At 34.4% G+C, this 21,473-nt stretch overlaps 1 protein-coding gene across 2 annotated transcripts in view; it reads left to right on the top strand.

The window, feature by feature from the left end:
* The first annotated feature begins 4,906 nt into the window (after positions 1 to 4,906).
* Positions 4,907 to 21,473, top strand: part of ENTPD4_1 (Ectonucleoside triphosphate diphosphohydrolase 4) — a 53,010-nt gene continuing 36,443 nt past the window's right edge. Inside the window, exons 1-6 of one of the 2 annotated variants that reach the window (XM_051210701.1) lie at positions 4,907 to 5,145; positions 5,179 to 5,455; positions 5,498 to 5,667; positions 5,960 to 6,164; positions 6,819 to 6,888; positions 20,341 to 20,448. In XM_051210701.1, the coding sequence (XP_051070717.1) occupies positions 5,025 to 5,145; positions 5,179 to 5,455; positions 5,498 to 5,667; positions 5,960 to 6,164; positions 6,819 to 6,888; positions 20,341 to 20,448 (951 nt within the window). In that variant the 5' untranslated portion in view covers positions 4,907 to 5,024. Of the gene's footprint in view, positions 5,146 to 5,178; positions 5,456 to 5,497; positions 5,668 to 5,959; positions 6,165 to 6,818; positions 6,889 to 13,041; positions 13,271 to 20,340; positions 20,449 to 21,473 lie in introns of those variants that run through there. The other variant, XM_051210700.1, reaches the window with a different exon arrangement.

Genomic DNA, 21,473 nt, shown 5'->3' with positions numbered 1-21,473 from the left:
GGATGAAGATTCTTGGAGTGCGGTCCATGCTTCATCACGAGGGGTGGCAGGTGTAAGTGACTAATTAAATGATCATATGCAGCCAAATTACTTGGCACTTAGTCGCTTATTGTTATTAGGTCCCGATAAACATAATGAATAGTAACTTTGGGATCCTTTTATGGACCAATACTAAACGTATATTTTTATCGTACAATTGTTAAATAAATAAACTATTCATACTCATGTTCTTCTTATTATAAGCTTTATTTTAACCTATGAACTATTAATATACGTTCTACCATTCTTGAATTATGCCCTGTCTATTAGTCACTGCCTCACACATTCACAGCCACATTTGGCCAACTTTTGTACAAATGTTATTCTCTATTTTATGCTACGTTGTGGTCTGTTTGATTGGTGTATAAATTCAGTGTGCTTGAAATGTAATGATTCATATTGCAGAGGCTGAGATTAGCTTTCTGGACTTAATTGGCTGGGCTAGGCGTTTGTAAGTCTGCCTGTGTAGGAGGTTGGATCTACATTCAATGAAGAAGATGAAGGATCCACGAATTCTCCTGGAAGTTTAAGTGTCGTCCCGTTAACGAGTTGAGACGTAGCGCATTCAATATAAGCTTTTACTACATTGCGAATACCTAGTAAGACAAGTGGAAGTGTCGGTCCACTGTGAAACGTTTGCAGCTGATAGGGAAGCTTTTAGTTGTCGGTGAAAACGTTCTACCAACCTGTTTGCTTGTGGATGGTAGGCGGTCGTTCGGAAGCGAGTGATTCCTAAAAGTGTAGTCAGACGACGGAAAAGTTCAGTTTCGAACTGACGTCCGCGATCTGTAGTGATGGTTGAAGGGCAGCCGAAGTTTGCTACACACCGTTCGACGAAGGCGCGGGCCACTGTTTTAGCAGTGATGTCCTTGATAGGTACTGCTTCTGGCCATCGAGTGAAACGGTCTACGCAGATTAAGAGGTAAGAGTATCCATTTGAATCTGGTAAAGGTCCTACCAAATTCAGATGAACATGATCGAAACGAGCATCAGGAGTTTTAAACGAGCCTAAAGGACATTCGTTGTGTCTAATAACCTTAGATTTTTGGCAGCTTACACAGGAGCGTGCCCACTTCCTCACTTCTTTACTCATACCAAGCCAGCAAAATCGTCCTGTTATAAGCTTGATGGTAGCACAAACACCTGGATGAGAAAGTTTGTGCAACGTATCGAAGACGTTGCGTCGATAATGTTTCGACACGATTGGACGATCGCTACCTGTAGACGTGTCACATAGTAAGGTTTTCTTACCTGTTCCTATCTGTTTAATGCTCAGTTTAAGGGTTGTTGAGGATCACTCGTGCTGAAGATCAGTGTGTTCGTTTTGAAGCTGGGCGGGTTTAGGAAGGTCGATTCCTTGGAAACTGTTCGAGGAAGTTACACGAGACAAGGCGTCTGCAACTACATTGCTTGCTCCAGAAATGTGCTGAATGTCTGAAGTAACCTGCGAAATGTAGTCTAGTTGTCGAGACTCTCGAGGGGAGTACTTGTGTGAAGATGGGTTTAAAGAGAACGTATACGGTTCATGATCAGTGAAGAGGGTGAAATCTCGGCCCTCGATAGAGTGTTGAAATTACCGTACGGCACAACACACAGCTAGGACGTCCCTACCGAAAGTACCATAATTCGATTCAGTGTCTAGCAACCGTCTAGAGAAAAATGCCAAAGGTTGCCAGGAGTTGTTAACCCATTGTTGTAAGACTCCTCCAATTGCTGAGTCCGATGCGTCTACTCCAATGCTAATGTGCGCTTGAGTGTCCTGATGTGTGATCATGGTTGCCTTAGTGATAAGTTCCTTAATTGTGGAGAATGCTTGCCGCATGGTATCGTCCAGATTTATGGACTCCGCATTTCCACGGATTTGGTCTGTTAGCTTTTTCATAAGTGACGCGCAGTTTGGTATAAACCGTCTACGCAAACTTACAACGCCTTTAAATGTGCGTAATTGCTTAATGGTGGTCGGTTCTGGGTAATCCAGAATGGCCGCCACTTTGCTTCGAAGAGGTTTGATGCCTTACACACCAACAATGTGCCCTAGGAAATCTAAGGAGTTGGTTCCGATTTGGCATTTCTGAATGTTAACGGTAATGCTGTGTTTTTGCAGCCGTTCGAAAACAAGGTCCAGATGCTGGAAATGGGATTCTCTGTCTGGACTTGCTATCAAGCAGTCATCAGCATACGCATGTACAAAGTTGAGACCTCGAAAAACATCATCTATTAACTACTGGAATGTCTGGGCAGCATTTCTTAAGCCAAATGGAATGCGCGAAAATTCGTAAAGAGCGAAAGAATCAATGATAGCTGTTCGGGGAATGTCGTAAGTGGACATGGGAATTTGGTTACAAGCTTTAACGAAGTCGATTTCCGAAAAGAAAGTTGTAACTTTCAAGGTAGATGTCAAATCGTGAATGTGGGGCAACGGGTAACGATCGGGAATGGTTTTCGCATTCAATCACCGATAGTCACCAGTTGGACGCCAATCGTTGCTGTCCTTTTTAGGGATCATGTGCAACGGAGATGCATATGGGCTATTTGACGGTTGTATGATTCCCAAGTCTATCATGTGGTCGAACTCGTTTTTCGCCAACCTTAGCTTTTCGGGAGCTAGTCGTCGTGCTTTAGAAAATACAGGTGGTCCTGTAGTCGTGATATGATGTGTAACGTTGCTGGTTACACAGGGTAATTTCGGTTGAGTTTGGTGTATTCCAGGATACTTATCGAGTAGTGGTTGATAAGGTGGGTCTATCGTATGCTTAATTGTGACTAGGGATAATCTGCAACCAGAGAAGGAAGTTGCGCAAACGGACAAATTAGTGTTTCCGTCTACTAGCCTCCGTTTTCGCGTATCGATGATTAGATTATGGTGTTGTAGGAGGTCCATACCAATGATTGGTATAGAAACATCTGCAACAACAAAGATCCAGTGAATGGGTTTGCGTAAACCCACGTTAAGGTAAACGTACCTTTTGCCATACATAGCAATAGGCTTTCTGTTTACCGCCTGTAAGTTTGGAACGGATTCGTGAAGCCAGCCGTTAGAATTCGCTGGGAGAACGCTAACTGCTGCGCCAGTATCGACAAGGTAGCGAACTCTCGTTGTCACATCTGTGACGTATAACAGACGGCTTTGTTCGCCGGCTACGGCTGCCGTTAACGCGTGCCGGCTTGGAAGTTTTCCGAGTTGTTTTTCGAGTCGATCGGTTTTGAGTTGGGAAAATTGCAGGGTTTTCCTCAATTTCTGGAAGACTTTCCACACAGGTTATGAACCCAGCACCAGTCGGGGTTATCCGCCTCTCGTGGTCTAGAGACAAATCGCTTACGTGAAATGCTTCTTCGTGGGTTTTGTGGCTGTTTATGGTCGTTGCGAAATTAAAGATAACGTGTAACTTTATGACATAATTCTGTAATGTCGTTCTGGATCGCTTGAGGTTTTTCTTTGACTGAAAAATCTTGGCATTAGATTTCGTGATTCTAAGATGCGGTCGGCCGATGCAGCGAGCTCGTCTAGAGCGTTTTGTTGAAACGAGACCAGCACAGCTTGCACCTGTTGAGGAGGCTTAGGTAACAAAAGCTGTCTGAATAAGCCATCATCAAAAGTTTTTTAGCCGATAACCTCTCTCATTCTTTGCAACATGTCTTTCACAGAACCGTGTTGGAGGTCGATATTAATAAGGAGTTGGCCTAACCATTGTCGATCAGTTAGATCTCCGCGTTTAAGGGTAGATCGTTTCAGTGTTTTGTAAGGTTTCGAAACATCACCAGTAAACATACTAGTTGTTACGTACCTGTTGAATTCGCGCATTTGTGCCTTGGCTACTGCGAGGAATTGTCCCTTCAGCTAGGTGAGTTCATTAAAACTATAATGGTCAGCATCCAAAGCCAAAGACCTACAGAGCTATTTATATTAGGGATTTATTTCCCGCTACAACATTAAAAACATGGCAGTTTTTTATTCTGCTGACTTCATTGTGTATAACTCTTCGGAAAAATGGATTTTGTCAAGATTTGAGATAGATTTTACTATCTACGTAGGCCTACTTATGTACTGGTTAACTGTCTTCTACCAACTTAAGTAAATCTGAATAGCACATCTTTGTCACTTCGTCTTTCATCAAAGAGCTAAACCTGGTCTGTTTTCTTTAGCGGGGTGAAATATGAAGATAGTCAGAGACTATGCCAGATGCCGAAAATTTATAAAAGGTAGCCTGTAATGTAACTGCCATTTTCTTGCACAACCTTAAACAATTCATGTGACGATTGAATATCTCAAATTACTTCTCCATTATATGGCTGGCCTAAAAGTGAATTGGCGACGATGGTAGTAGTTCTCAGCATATAATCACGTTAATGACAATACTTTATTTCGCCAAACAGAGCCTACATTTCGAAGACAAATTATTTTTCGTATCAGGTCTCGGACAAGCTGAGGTAGTCCTCATGGTCACCAGTGAAACTTCTAGACACAACGTACTAAGCGAAGTGGTGGTAAAATGACAAATTTCACGGGCTATGAAAGTAACATTAGAATTAACTAGTTGCCATACAGCGTCAACACATATTCATGGGATTCTCGCTAAAATTTTCGACATACAAAAGGCCAGAAATTTTATCAACCAGCTTTGTGGAATCATTAGGAAACGTACAAATTGCTTGGAAGAAACAGGCTGAGCAACGCATTTTGACCAATATTAAAGATTATCCATTCATTCCTTATTAACATCTGCAGAAATATTATGAATAATCGGAGATATATTTCGAAAAAAATTAAACAAAATCACGAGATTGTCAATCGTAATCTGCTGATTCGCCTAATCTTGTTAATTCATGGTTGAAACGAAAAACTAGATCAGTTACGTTTACCGGGTCATGCAATTAGTCGCTTGTCGGCATGGTGATTGGTTGAGCAGAAATATGGTTCTGGTGTTACATCTAGGGATTGTATATATATCAAGAAATTTCATTAAATTGCCGGTTTTGACTAAATTATGAGCTGGCATACATTATCCACATATTTAAACATCATAACCGTAGTCTTTATTCTGCTCGAGATGCATACATTTGAGGCAGCACCAGTTGGTCAGAATTATATTATCATTGTTGATGCTGGTAAGTGGAAAGTAAAATCTTGAATTCTTTCAGGCAGCAGTGGTTCAAGAATGTTCGTATACACATGGCAAACGAAAGCAGAGTCCTTGAGTGGTTTAGAAGATGTGGAAATTTTAAAGGATGTATCGGGAAATCCTGTGGTAAAGAAGAAAACCCCCGGTCTTTCAAGCTTTGCCAACAAGTTATCTGACATTCCTGAATATATATCTGCTTTGCTGAGCGATGCTGAGTCACATATCCCTGTGAGTAGCCAACCTAGCACCCCATTATTTATTATGGCTACAGCGGGAATGAGGCTTCTTACACAGACGTATGCATTGATTTAATTAATCATTATATCTTGTACTGACAGGGATCAAGATGCAATTTGGAAGCGTGTTCGAAGTCATGTGAAGTCCACTTATAAATTCCAGTTTAAAGAATCTCATGCTTACACAATATCTGGTGTAGAAGAAGGTTTGTTTGGTTGGATTTCTGTAAATTACCTACTTGGAAAGTTTCGTTTACTTCCTGGGGATAATGGTAAGGACTGTGTTCTGATCTCAGACTTGACGAGTTACAATATATTTTGTTAAAAAATGTTTAAAATGTTACTTAAGTCGTTTCTACTTTGGGATAAACCTTAGTGAAAATAACGCAGTTCGACTACTTACTTCTAACCAGTGAATATTCTGTTAGTTTATAGTCCATAAAGCTATGTAAATTCAACCTTCCACTAATAATTATTACCTTTTATCTGATATTTGTCATTATCAGGAAGTGAAAGGATACTTTTAACTACTCTGAAAATTATAAATTCTGGTTTTGTCCACAGGGCCTGTTAAACAACCTACTAATGGCATGCTTGACATGGGTGGAGCAAGTATGCAAATAGCTTATGAAGTACAGTCGACAGATAATCTACCAAGCAGCTTAGTATCGGAATTTTCCTTAACGAGAAATTGGTTTTCTACAAATCAACGATACAAACTCTACGTTAAAAGTTATTTGGGATATGGAATGAATGCATTTCGAAGAAAGTATGTTTATTGGTGGTTTTTTGTATGCTTTCTTTGTTTGATCTCTCAGCTATGATATATCGAGTTATGGTATATACCTTATATTGTTTGACGTTATCTCAAGTCTTTTACCATTATTATGTTACTTGAGGTTTTTTAGACAGTTTGTATTGCAATCCAAATTTATATGACACTATACTTGTCATAAACGTGTGAAAACTGGACATGTATGGTTTGTTATTCACTAATTGATATATCACGAACTGTTGCTATGGAGGCCCTTTTATCAAATGATATACTAATGACAACTCTGAATATTTTGGGGCGTCATTGGTTATGTAAGCAAGCTTTTATTTATTAGTAGTTAGTTTTAGCGTCAAAATAGGGTGCCTACAAAAAACTTTTCTTCTACTTTTGTATTCACGAGGATGGTAATGATCGTGATTTTAGAGTGAGGTTGCAACTTGGGAAAATTAAAAAAGTATCTATCATTATTTTAAATCACATTGATATATAGACATTTGAATCCATATAAAAATGTTTTAAATTTAGGTGTTTGCTAATCAATGTTTTGCTTGAAAGTATTTCTTTTATTTGGTTATCTGACAAATTTTGCTACGTCAAATGTTATTTTGAGATAAAATGGCTGTTGCACTTTCGTAATTTGTTTCATAGGTATGAACAGTACCTCTTTGAGATGTTTGGGATGAATAATAGTAGTAAACAAAAAGCATCCAGAATTGAGGTAAGTTGCTTAATAATATCAGTTGCTGATCGATGCATTTATTTTAGTGCACACTATTATTAAACATGACTTTGTATGTGCTATACAACTACTTTACTCTGGTACCCTGTTTTCTATATATTAAGTTCACCTTTATCTTTTTTTCACTCGCTACAATATCTTGGGGAATGTAAAAACCAATTGTGTTTAGTTCCTTCATTCTTTAGTTTCAAAGTTTAGCAACTGATATCGAGTTTCAAATTATTGTGATTTGTCGTTTTATAAGATTAGTTGTATGGAAATAATGGTAGTAAATTTTATTAGGCTGCTATAGAGCTAAAACATTACTGTTCACATCTTTTCAGTCTTGTTAGAGCTAACAATTAAAGAATTTATGTATGACTATTTGCATAAAATATATTGACGTTTGGGAGAGAAACTCAAACAAATCACCAGAAGTGTTGAAGTGTAACAGTACTTCATAAGTTTTCACGAACGTATCTCAAATGTCCAAGAGCCCAGCAATGAATTTAATGTCTCTATTTCAGTGGTTATTAACGTTTTGTAGAGAATTCATCAGCATTTTAGATTCCTGTTATTGAGTAACTATATTATTAGTTTTGTTGTTCACAATAAATACATCAGGTAATCACAGAATAGTTTTGCTTCCTTAGGTTATTTATTAACAATATTATAGTTAGTGTCGTGTGTAAATTGGCCAAAACGTCTTCTTTTGGTAAACAATTCCGAGTGAAGATACTGTGCGAATGTTGTTTCCAAATGCGACTTTGTCAGAGGAAGATGAATTCATTATCTCTCCATAAGTATTGAATACTTTTATTCCATCATTTTTCTTTTGTTTACCGGTACTTTTATTCTCATTATAACACTTTCCTATGGTTGACTTACCTGTTTTTACCGTCGTAAAGTAGTAAACGTAGACCATTGCGTTATTGTGTATTTTAGGGTTGATTTAGACATGTATGATGGTGTTATGATTTCTGAAATGGTTTTTTTCGTTTTCACTCTATCATTTATTAATTTGCTAGATAAGTTATGTTTGATTTCTACCACTAGTAAGAACTGCGATGAGCAAAATCTAATTGACAAAAAATCCATTAAGTCGTTTTGTAGTTTAGGTTTGGTCCTTTGTGATAGCAGAATTAATTGAAAGAAAATCGAAACTTTCAATGTTGGATATGGATAAGGAAAGAAGTACATCGTGGGTTGTCATATGTTGTAACAAATTTTAACTCCTGAAATCTTCCAGTTTTGGGGTAGACTAGAGGATGTGATATGAAAAAATCAGGTTCATCCTCCTTTCGTGCATTCGAACGTAACTTCTAACGTCCTTATAAGATGGAAAGCTATTGGCAGTTAGTTTCGAACCCTTCTGTTTACCGTGTACAATGAAACATACCAATTATTTCAGACGCGATATTGATTGAGCTTAAAGAGTAGCTACAAACACAAAGCGTATCAAGAACAGTGATTCTGTATAATCTTCTATATTGAGTAAACAGAACGTCTCGTCCTAGAATAGATAAATAGCGAAGAAAGTAAACACCGATAAAATGGTTTATTATTATTTTAAATGCATAACTTGTATCCATAAAGGCTTGTTTACTTACAGCTACGATAATACCCAAATATTTTAAATATCTAAGATTATTGTCCTAGTTTCAGCTAGAAACGTACACATAATTCACTAGAGATATTTAGTTTATAAACAGTAATATTAGTTAAATTTATAGATATTTTTCTTGTTTATCTCCCTAGTTCTCCATCTATTTCCAACATCAATTGTTTAGAAAAGTTAAGTACATTTTATAGTTGGAGTGAGGTCGTTATTAAAACACATGTAGTGATTAAAGTTCGTAAGACTGAACTCATTGGTTCATATGGTCACTTTATAACCTACCAATTAATAGTTAAAACATTAGCTGTTTGCTTAATAAAGTTTCCTTATTCTCAAACGGGAATATGTTTCCTGCTTACTCATGAATTGGAAAGATTATGTTAAATATCTGAATCGGGACAGTGCGTCTTTGACTCTTGCAATAATGCTCCATTCATTAAGAGAAACAATTAACGCATGATTGTGTGGGGGAATTTTGATGTAGATTAAATCTTTGCCACTCGGTTATCCCAGAGAATTTGTGGACTAATCTAAGATAAAAATCTTCGTAAAGGTAGATGGTATGTAAGTCCTATCAATTTCTTCCTACCGGTTTTCCTTTTACTTCAAGTAAGATATACGTTTTATAGCAATTCTTCACTTAAAGATAAATGAATTGATTTTTTGTGGATTGGTTTAGTTCTCAGGTGGGACTTCTCACCGTTGGACTTTGGTTGGGTTACCACCGAAAGCAAGTGAATTCTAGACACGTTTCAGACCATTATGTAACACCTCAGCAGTGCTCACCTATGGGTATCCCGAAAGTTGAATCCATGACCTTCAGGTCTTGGGGTTGCCAACTGACCTTTAAACCACTATGTTGCTACCAAGTGGTGCGCATTTATAACTTCAGTCGATTCGTGGTTTAACATGACAGTCATCGAATGCCATTAGTGATGGCTTTCACTATAGACATATCTAGCCTCCATCTGTCAACATGTTTCATTAGAACTTCAGGGATCCATCCTTACGTAGTTCACTAATGAGCATGGTTACAGTACGGTTGAATGTGTTTCGTGCAGATCAGTTCATCATGCAGAAACCATCCGCCACTAATCACTGAGTTATTATTCATAGGAAAAACCATTAGGAAATAGGAATAATTGTTTATCTCTTTTTTGTCCTAGTTTGCGACTTGTCATTAGTGCTCATCCATGAGTTAATACGTTATTGATAAGTGTAAGGAAGACGTTCTTATGGTGGACACCTTTTTGGTAGTTTGCCTTATTAATACTTGAATTCTAGTTGTCATAGATGACAAGTTTAGATTCAGGAACTTTGTTGAGAAAATAGACCTTTTTGGTAGCTTGCAGTGGAATACAAATAGAGTGCATTTCACTTGAGTTGGAGTTTGTCGTTTGGGTATATTTGTACCAGCCTTTTTATTTATTTATATTTGTTTGAACATAAATATTATTACAATGTGTCACTGAGTACATATGCGCCACACAGGTCACTTGATTTGTGTGTGGGCTGTGATACTGTCGTGGTGCCCAGTTCGAAACAGGTGGTTTTCTTAGGCGGGTACATTCGGAACCTTCGACCTAAAGGTCTGATCAAAAAGACAATGGAGCAACGTTAAGAGATGCAGTCCCATGGTAGCTGATGACCAATAATTGGTTCACACGCCATTTGTTCCTTCAGGATCCTGGAGCCCATGGTCACCATTGGTTTGGAATCAGGGTTTTCTAACTCCCTTTGGTGGCTCCTCCATATCCATCAACCCCGTTAAGCGCCGGACATTCGCTTTACGTCCTCTTAATTTCGTAAACAACAGTCTTGTTGCTTTAACTGATAATTGGACCGATCACCTACTGGCTCAAATTACGTATCATTATCGTATAAATTGTCTAGTTATTATGACCACCTTTTGTTCAAAAAACTATCAATGGTTATGTGGATAGTCCAATGATTTTGAATGCGTGCCTTGATTAGTTATGAAAAATATTTGTGAATTGTGTACTTAGTGGCACTTAATCGTTTTTATAATTACTATCACTGTTGTGACTATTATTCATGTTTAGTATTGAAATTGTCCGCTATTTGAATTTGTTAAAATTCATCTCTGAACATTTCAGGTCATTGATTCTAATAACTAAGTTACAAAATCTACTGTTATAATAAATTTTATTTTTCTTAATCTGAATAATTTTCATGTGATTAAACACTAAGTGCTTATCATACATCCATATATCAAAGTGGTCGGATAAGTTATAATAATATTTTGTTCAATGATATCGAAATACTGGGATCTCTATTTGAAGATATCATATTTCTTTTACTTGTCACATGTTAACTGAGGATCTTGAAGCTGATTTCTATCATAGACGTGTGGCGATTGAATTATCACTGTAAAACCGGGGAATAATGGGAAGCTGTTTTATCCTAATCTAGAACCTTTAGGTCCTACGATAAGCAAGATAAATCCCTACCACTGAGCCAAGTTAGCAAAAAACGATGAAAAAAAATTGGCAGCCTGTCACTGAATAGTAATTAGTGTTATATTACCTTGTTCTTTTTAATGTGTAACTTCTATTGATCAGGTTTACAGGGTAGTAATTACTGAAGTGTGACTTATGTGGATAAGTATTCAATAAATTTTACTCATTCATCAAGAGTTAATTAGGTGATTTACAAAGTAGTAACCAATGTCATGTGGTTTGGGACTTAGTGATTAACCAAATTTTGACGTTCTTACACTAATATAGCTACTTGTCAAAATGGCTACACAACACACTCCACTTCGTCTGAATTCTAAAGACAGAAGTAATCAGAATCAGATCTTAGACCTAATATTCAATGCTGTTTGATACTCAAGAGAAAGGTATAACGCTGAATTGGAATGAAACCCCATCCACCGTTCTTTGGCTTAATACAAAAACTCAACGCCTGGTTTCCTAACTGTCGTTAGGATTCATAAATTTGTATCGCGCTACAGTTTATGTGCTGTTAGATAATTGACGATACAAAATAGTTAGGGTTAGTTACTTTTCAAGGAACAGTGACCTTGAAATTGATGTCCCAAACTGTTTAGTCTTTTGTTCTTTACTGAAATCTATGCTGGATTTCAATCTTTGTCCAAAATTTTGTTTTGTCTGACGGAACACAGGTTTAATTACTATATACTGATATATACTAGCTTTTTACACGTGTTCTGAAGAATAGGTTTCATTATGAGTTTCTTTCTTGTTGTTATTTATGAAGTAACCTTTGTGCATTTATGTTTAATAACTATCCGACCTCTCTATCAATTTATAAGCTCCTTCTTTGTTAGATTAATTATCTGCTTGTAATAGAAAATCATGTGTAAGTAGGAACCTGTATGGGTAAAGCGAACCGAAAATACATGCACAACTTATAGATAAATAGAGGTGTATGTATCTGAGTATATTCAATCATATTTTCAACCAATAACGTATTTCTGTTTCCTGAGAATTTTAGCCAGATCTTGACCATGAGTGTGCTGCCATCAGCGTCTCTCATTTGTTACTTGGTCGATTTTTGGTTTTCTTAGCTTTAACTTCTTGAATTTAGCTTTAGTAATTGTGATGCGAGGACATCAGTATTTATCTAAAATTAGTGTCTTGCTTACGTATTTGATGCTTGATCTTCCATAATCAAAGTCCATTGAGCTTTGTCAAGCCTAACGATGAATATGCTGACTGAATCCTTTCGTTTTGAAAAGCTTTGAACACGGATATATTTAATCCCATTCGATTCTAACTGTTTTCTTTGACACAAAGCTGACATTGGACTGCATCTATTGAGAAGTCTTGAATTAGTGTTTGGATCAGAATGATAATCGTAAAAATATATCAAGCTATTGGATTCACTCAATTCGAATACTAGTGGTGAATTCAGAGTTTAAGGGGAATTTTTTACATTAATCTGCACCAAGACAGTAGATATGAAATATTCTTGATTTTAAAAAATTCATTTTCATAACTATTTCCATTCACAATAAGGCAAATCAGCAACTGTTGAGTAGTAAGTGTTTTATGTAAGACATTTTATATGTATAAGTTTTTAATGTTACATTTCGATTCATGCATTAGTAATCAGTTTTATACTTCAATTTGTAATACAAACTTGAGTTCCAAGTTATTCTTATTGTAACCTGCTTTATATTCACTAAGAAAAACGAACGAAATAGACATTATTCACTTTTGTAACCCGTAATTATCAGATAGTCCTGAAATAAAAGAATAGAATTTTCCAATCATCATGTACTTATTCTAAAGAGTTATTATGTAAATTATCAATTTATTACAAGTATAAATTATAATTAACTAAAATAATGCGAAATCAATTATTAGCAATAGTTAACATTTTCTATCATAGTGTCCCATTAATAAATATGAATTAGTGAATCCATTCATTTGATAACGCATACAGATACATAAATAATACTTGCTCTAAATATCAATAAATAAACTTGATTTTCCTGATCGTTATATATATATATATATATATTCACCATATGTAAATATATGTTACGACTAATCTAAAAGTATACAGATATTGAACACATTTAATTTGGATGAAGAATAAAATTATTCATTAATGAAAAAGCTTGTCTTTATCTACATTTAATCACATGACTGGATGATGATGATGACTATAGTTATGTAAAATGTTGATTTTATCCATACTACTGATAATGGTAACATTGAGGAAATGATTTCCACTGCATTAGGCCCATAATAATTTGATTAGATGTATAAAGTAAGTTAAAAAATTCTAACAAACAACATTTCATATTCTAATCGCACAAATAAATGTAAACTTTATTTGTACATTGTAATTTTTGTAGTGAAAAAAGGGTGTCACAAATTATTTATACTGAATAAAGTATTCTTTTTGTATGCATTTGATGTGCAACGAATGACTGTCTACTATTGTTTTCTAGTTTAAAAACATATATCTAGAAGAGTTAATTGCAACGTTTGAAGGACTATGTCTGTAATTCGGGAGATTATACCCCTTTGTACTTAGTGCTACAATGTAGGATGCTTTCATAGATTTAACGTGAATAGACTTATCACTTTTAAAACTTAGCTAAGTATAACTTCATATCACTGGATAGAAACCGATATGATATTGTTAACCTGGATCATTACTGTGGAATAGATTAAATATCCAGTCATCTATTTTAAGATTTGTGCAAATCTTACAAGCTCGGTGGTTTAAAAAATGAATGCTTCAAACCAGACTAATAAGAACTTATTTGGAGCTAGAAATCAGTTAATATCTATTCATTTCTAATAAGCATGAATGAGAGAGGTCATAAATTGGGTCTATTTTCTGTTTTTAAACTAGTAAAAGGTCAATTATCAAAAGTCAGCTTTGTGTTACAATTGAAATGAATGACGTTAATCTTTAGACTGAAACTAACAGTTCAATCAAAGATAGTAAATTAATTTCAACTCTTATTATTAACTACCTGACTCCGTATAGTCTATGAGAACTTACTACTTTAGTAGGCTGTGTAAATGTAAAAAATGGTTAATTTTGCATATAGGTATAAGTTTAGTCTTAAATAAATGGACATATTAGTAAAGAACTTATCTTTTTATCTTGCTGACAACTGTTATTTTTTTTAATGTTATCAACTGTAGCATGACCATTCCGCCTTAAATACGGCAAATTTGTTTCAAGTCCATTTCAATTAACTATATCATATTGTTGTAGAATAATTGTGTTTATTTTCTATGTAGTGTAACAGTTTGCTTTGCTCACTCTATTCAATATATTTTAAAAATAATCACTTCCCTTATTCATTTAACATTTAGTTTTAATTCAACCTCATGTAATTAGTGTGAATAGGTTAGCCAATGCGGAAAAACACTTTATTGTTAGTAAATAAGTTGTTTCAATGACATTAACATTCCTTAATCTGCAGCCACTTTTTTCTTCATTGAATACATAAACTGCCTTGATTACCACCTTTCCAGACAATGTTTAATATAAACTGACTACTAAGTGATAATCAATATGTTTTGTCGGTTTTAAGTATTGATTACATTTCGGGAATAAATGGATCTAAAATGCTATTTATCCCATGGATTCATAGTTCATTGTTATCGGATGAGCTATTGTGACGTGGGACATTAAAAATTGCTGTTACTGCGGTTTGTAATCGTTGCTACTACTGCCAAAATAATTGGGCCATTTAGTAATACAGAAAAATTTGATTTATGGGAAGTTTTGAGTTTAATTTAACCTCAGAAGTTTTAATTCACTTTATATAAAACTTCATCATTAGGAAGGTGTTTGTTGTCATATTCATCTAAAATCTTACCACGTAATAGGTGGTAACGTGAACGAATTAGTCAATACAGTAGCGTTGGATAGCTTACCTCGAAAGACAATCTAACGACAGAAAACATCACCTTATTTCTCAGAAGACAGAACATGGGCTATGACTAGAGAATAACTAGTTAGCAAACATTTTAAGCCAACTCATAGCTATAAAAATGGTTTGCCGATTTGCATTGTTTGGTCTAGTAAGTATGAGATAAACTATCCACGACGGTTATTTGAAACTTGTAGAGGGGTAGTGGACACTACTCGCAACGTTGCTTGTAAGTAATATGTTGTAGAATGTGGCATTGAAGCTTTCGGACGAAATGAAGAGTCTCACTAGGGCGAACGTACTGCGTTGACAGAACACTTGGAGACCAGATCAGAAGACTGTTCACATTTCAGGACACACCTAAAAATTAAAAGGAACGATTGAAGACTATGTATACGTATTATGTAAATATTTTGTAACTTCTCGCAATGGACATATATTCATTTTGCCTGTGGCCTTCTTTACAGATGTAGGTATCAAAATTTTAGTAGAGAAACTTTTACTGTATTGAGGTAACACTTCAATATTTGATTAGTCAGTCTTCGAACTGCTGCTTATAATGAGTAATTGAAGGAATAGTTTCGTGATTAATCCTATTCCCTCTGAAAATCCAACAAATTAAAAGTTTGAAGGTAGTTAAACTATGGACTAGTCGTCGCTAGATAACCGTTGTTCAACCATTTTGTCCTCGTTTCAAACTACTTAGTAATATCTGCCTCTGACCCTGCAGGGAATCGGAATCAAAACCGTTAGGCCACGTGGCGAGCACCTCACTACAAGGCGATTGATTCACTAACTAATAGTTCACATTTACAATTTCAGTTAGTTTGGGATATCCCAAGACTATCATCCATTTCCATTGATGATACCTGCCTCCACTCAACATGAATTAACTCCACCGGTTTTGATATCTCATTGGAACTCTTTTTGAGACACGTTACTAGTGAGTACATGGTTATCATTAACATGAAAGGTTTTGGTAATTGTTCCTGTCAGACACTGACCATCCGAAAAATCAGAGTATATGTGGATGGTCGAATACCAGAAATATTCGTTCACCCACAAACTAATATTATTAATAACTTTTATAAGTTATACTTCTCAGTTACGTTCCATGTTGAATAATTTATAAGTCATAACACCTGATTCACAATTGAAATTACATATATTTTGTAGTGTTGCAATATTTGCTCATAGTTTATCTATTTAACAGTAAGATTAAACATGTTATTTGTAACGTATTCAAATGAACGTGTTTTATTCAAGAAGACACGAAATTTATTCATGTAATACAACACGAATGTTAAGCATACATGTAATATCTTTAGTTGGTAATAGAATAATAACAAAATCACGTAAAAATGCAAGGGTGACTGAGTTAACTAAAGACTTCCAAGAAATTTTAAATGTTGGAATTGATCCTAAACTCGTAAGTGTTCTGATATAGATTCATAGTTAAGCTAGAGTTTTTTGATTTTGAGGTTTTAAGGTTTTGTTTTGAACAGGATAAGAAAGAATAAGATTTTCAGTAAGGTAATTCAGCGGTTACAAACAAAAACATAAATGATTAAGCCGTAAAATTTAGCCAAAATCAACTTTTTATGTATACTTTTCTTAATAATCTGAAACACGACAAGTAAAGAACAACTTCACTTTATTTCGGGGCTTTTAATTAGCTGTAAGCAGCTAATGATCATTTGGGCTGTTTGCATCCAATAAAAAGCTTCAAAACAGATTAATTCGATTGTTTTCCATGATTTGTGTTGTGTTTGTTCTTTTCTCCAACTACCAAGAGGCATCAAATGCAACACCTTGATATCCATAAACGTGACGAAAATAAGTTGTACTATGTTCTAATTCACAGACGTATTTATTTTCCACCACTTCTTATCTTCTCTTCTTCCTACTTTGTGCTTTACTCCTCATACATTATTCTTGTTAATTTCTCTTGGTTTTAATTTCCTTGGATGCATGATTACTTCAGTCCGTATGTTACTGTGTTGTTTATCATATTTTATTCCTATCGGTTAACTGTGTACAATTATTTTGAAATATACAATTTATTCAACCTGCTAGATGTTAGATGCAATTTAAAAACATTTTAAAAAAATACACATATATATAGAAACTTGAATAAATAAAAGTAGTGATTAGTTTGAATAGCTATTTTCTAGTTCGACTTGTTAAAGTAATATACAATATGTGTGTACATATAACGAATGTAGATAATCAGTAGTTAAAACATGAAAATCAATCCAGTTGGAAATTAGGTTTCATTTGTTTATTTATTTTATCTATTCGTTTGTTTTTTGTCCAGCTGTTACAAATTTGATAAAAATAATCAAATTAATCTTTGTTATACAATTGATCAGCGTTAAAAATCATTCATACAAACTAAAGATGACAACAGATGTAAAAGGATTTTCTTTACAGATTTTCCGAATTCAATATTTTTTAAAAAAAATGTTACTCTTTTATTCCCCGTATTTTTTGTCAACAATATTTCTTCAATATTTTAGACAGAAAACTAAAAATCTATTTTCGAAATTTAATTTACATAAATCTGACTGAATTTAAAAATTACCTACCTTACAAAGTGCTTCATCTTCAACCTATTGATTTTAGCTTTTTGTCATAATAGATACCAACAAGTTAGAATTCGATAATGCTCTTAACTAATTAATGTTTGATAGAGATTTATTGATTTTTGAGATAATTTCTACTGTCTCCTCCAAGTTAGATGAATCAAGATACACTGCATATTGCAGGTCCCTTTGAATATGGACTCAGCTAAGACATCAGTTTAAAACATGTTAATTGTGAATCGCATTGATAAATACTGAAGTTGTTTAAATAAATTAAACGGAGTACTTTTGTTTGCACATTCCTGACACCATTATAACAATCATATTGGTCATATATAATGAGCTAAATTTTATCGTTTCCTAATAAAGGTCATAAATTGATTTCATGAGTTCATCTTTCGTAGGAATATACCAATAGCCTACTGTTGACAACTTCCTTTACAGAGAAAATATCAGTAAACTGACTCTATATTATTGAGTGGTTTGGAAAATCAAGTGGTATAAACTAAATACACCTATCGAATTATTAGAAACAGGGTAACATTCTAATTAATGAACTTTTTAAATGTTTTTTTTTATTCATAGCTGATTTTAACTCATTAGGTCAATTCATATTTTCCAGTCACTAGTAAATTAAAAATAACGACGTTCATACATACTATTTATATGTTGTGTATTATATAAAATGAAGCAGAACTCTTTTGTAATGGATGTTGCAATACATGGACGACAAGGTTTAAGGTTAACCACATTGTACAAGGTTATTTAGATGCGTCATTATGAACGTGCTGGTATTAAATGGCTCGTGCTGTTGAATTTAGCTAACTACTCAACACATAATACATATATTTTATTCAGACTAAACAACCAGTACTGTCTAATTATTAATATTTCATGTGTTATTAATTCTTTCCAAAGCTACAAGTATAAAAAGGAGTCAATGTACTTTAGTTAGTTATGTGTGGGGGAAAACTATACTACTTAGTAAAACAATATAGAAAGTATAAACTTTTTAAAAAAATACACATTTCAATAGCAACTATTTATCATTTTCTCTTATTTCTGTTAACCGAAATGATGATAAACGTTCTTTATATTATACAATGTTTAAGCTTTACAAGAGATATTTTATTGACCGTATCATGAACAACGTCTCATTAATAATGCAACACTTATGTAGATTGTTCAGTTCGAAGATAGTCTATATAACAATCTGACTTCAACTAGACAATTTTTAAAATCAACAAGCTCTGAACATCTATTTTATTCTAGTTTGTGTTACATCGGTTGTGCGCAACCATGATCCCACATAGATTCCTTAAGTGTCTAATGCATCGTTTTCAAACCTCTGAGTTGATATCTAGTGATCCATGCTCCCAACATCTATTAATCTGCTTTATTATGCGATCTGTAGTCCCTTGGTTATATTTCTAACAATATTATGAGTAAAAAATTCGGAAGCCCCATACTAGGATTAAATTTGTCTGGTGCTTCTTGGTTTTCTACGGTTATAGGGGTGAATCCAGTTAATAATGTAAATTATCTTCTGATATTCCATTTATATTATCATCCCTGTGTGTAATCGAACATTATACTATGTATCTAGTTAGTAAATGTTAGGGTATTTTTATGCCCGAGCTATTGGTTTTAAGGTCAAATAACAGCGATGCAGCAATAAAAAATTCCTGAATTTTGCCAGACTATCCCATGCATAATAATTAATTACAACTACACAATAGATGAACAGATACAAAATTCTCGTCTGAATGTCTTATCAAATGGGTTAAAACCTTGACCCTTAACTGCTATGTACAAGATTTGAAAGCCACCCTTCTAACATCCATTTTAGCGGCTAGTTAGTATCCCGAACTCCTGCACAAAACATATGGCTTAAATTCCATTCCAAACCAAGAGAGTTCATTTTCCGTCTTTACGGCTAATTAGTCTCTATCGAACTTAGTCACTCTATTGGTCAAATCATTCATTTTAAAGAATTCACTTTTTACTTTTTATCTGTCTGCTTTGCCAGTATCCGTTTGTTTAACACCGGGGAGTGAGAATATCTGAATTATTTACCAAATGGTTTCTCGTTTGATATCTAATTATATTATGGTGTGTGCTACCGATATTGACAGATATAAGTAGTATGTATCATCAGTCGAAGGTGAAATACCTGGAGGCAGAAGGTTAAGAAGATCAAAGAAAAGAGAACAGGAACAAAGAATTATTGGTGTAGAAACGAACGAACACTGAAGTCTGAGACGGTTGATTGATATGTTGCAAATGAACTATTTACTGTATGGTTCACAGATTTTACTAAGATGTTCTGTAATTTTGTAATCAAATACATTCAATGGTCCTCACTTATGTCCTCATCCACTACATTTGGTGTCGCTGCCAACCAGGAGAGAGGGAAGGGTGCTGTTTCGCGAAATCACATACCTTCGTTATAACTTCTAAAGACCCGGTGTAAGATTCTGATCTTAAGATGGTGAATAGTTTTAGCCCAGGTGAATGATTTTGGGGGTTTTCGTCCTCTGAGCTCGATAGTTTGATTAGATAGAGAGTCTACCTGAAGTTTGTGCTGATAATGTTGTTCAAAAGAATAATGAAAGCTCAACCGAGCAATCCGCTCCAGGAGGTGAAACTTCATTAAAAAAGATTATGATCCACTCGTAAGTGATAGATCTGTTTTGTCGATGATAATGAGTGATGACTTCTCTGATCTGCACCAGTACTGGATATTTTGAATGATTAGTTTAGTCCTAAAAACTGTATTACATTATATTTCTCGCTTAATTTAATAAAATTGAACTCACTGAATAACATATCGACTTTCTTTCTACTTTCAAAAGGATCCTTGCTTACTCGAAGGTTTTAATGTAATAAGTGAAATTACTCCTCGTCCAGTTATTGGTGAGATGATTGAACCAGCGAGTGAAAAATTTTCTGTTCAGTATACAGTAAGCTTTATGAAAGGATAGCATTTGCGCATCTATTCATTATATTTTAAAACAAGTTTATATTGCTTTTTAAAAGGTAGAAAATTGTTTAAATCATTCGCAATAATGACTACACAGACTGCATGGTCGCATAATAAAAGAATACTTTCAGCATACAGATTGAGATCAATTCAAAGCATATTCATATCGTATGATGTTGACGTCAGTTTCTGTTGACTAGTAACCTTGGACACTATTGAAATGATTTAAAGTATGATAAAGCATAAGTGATTATTAGAATAACTTAAGAATTTCAACGGTATCAGCATGTTTTCCCTACTACTGTATTGTTTACATACAAACACAAAATATGATGTCAATGCCTGAAACAAAACAAAATGCACGTTTTTCCTCATCTAAGTAATCATTATTAAGACATGGTAAAACTAAATAACTCGGTTTAGGTTTACCGAAGTTATACATTTGATGGAATGTAATAGACATTAGTCATGTAGTTTCATTTAAATATCTATGATTGACGTTATTTTTTATTATGCAAGTGAATTTTGTTTTCACAAAAAGAATCCATGTGCTTTAATTATACCAAAAAGAGAACAAAATAACTGATTTTGTACACAGAACTCTGGTTTAACTTTATGAATGACTAAAACCTCTGTATTGAAAAATACTTTCAGGATGTAACTCTTGGAATATTAGACTAGACCCTATAAATATTATCATACGATGAATCTGAAGCTGAATAACTGGAATATACAACATTTTTCAGAATAAAGAATTCAGTTAATCTGTCCTATCTTTTGTTGAATCATGCTTAGCAACATTCTTTAGTGTAATGAGAAATAGGTGGCCTCTGTGGAAAACCTACGTTATTGAAACCCGACCATGGAAATTTGTAGGTTACACGTTTCACGTAGATTTTCCAAGTATGTATATATATGTAGCTTATTTTCATTTCTCTTAAATAATAAAAAAAATGGTATTTTTGATCCACATTTAGTTTTCCCAGGTGGTCACTAACGAAAGAC

The sequence above is a fragment of the Schistosoma haematobium genome, chromosome ZW (genome assembly GCF_000699445.3).
Source record: "Schistosoma haematobium chromosome ZW, whole genome shotgun sequence".
Lineage (NCBI taxonomy): Eukaryota > Metazoa > Platyhelminthes > Trematoda > Strigeidida > Schistosomatidae > Schistosoma > Schistosoma haematobium.
The sequence above is the reverse complement of the archived record's forward strand: the minus strand, read 5'-3'. Positions and strand labels throughout refer to the sequence as shown.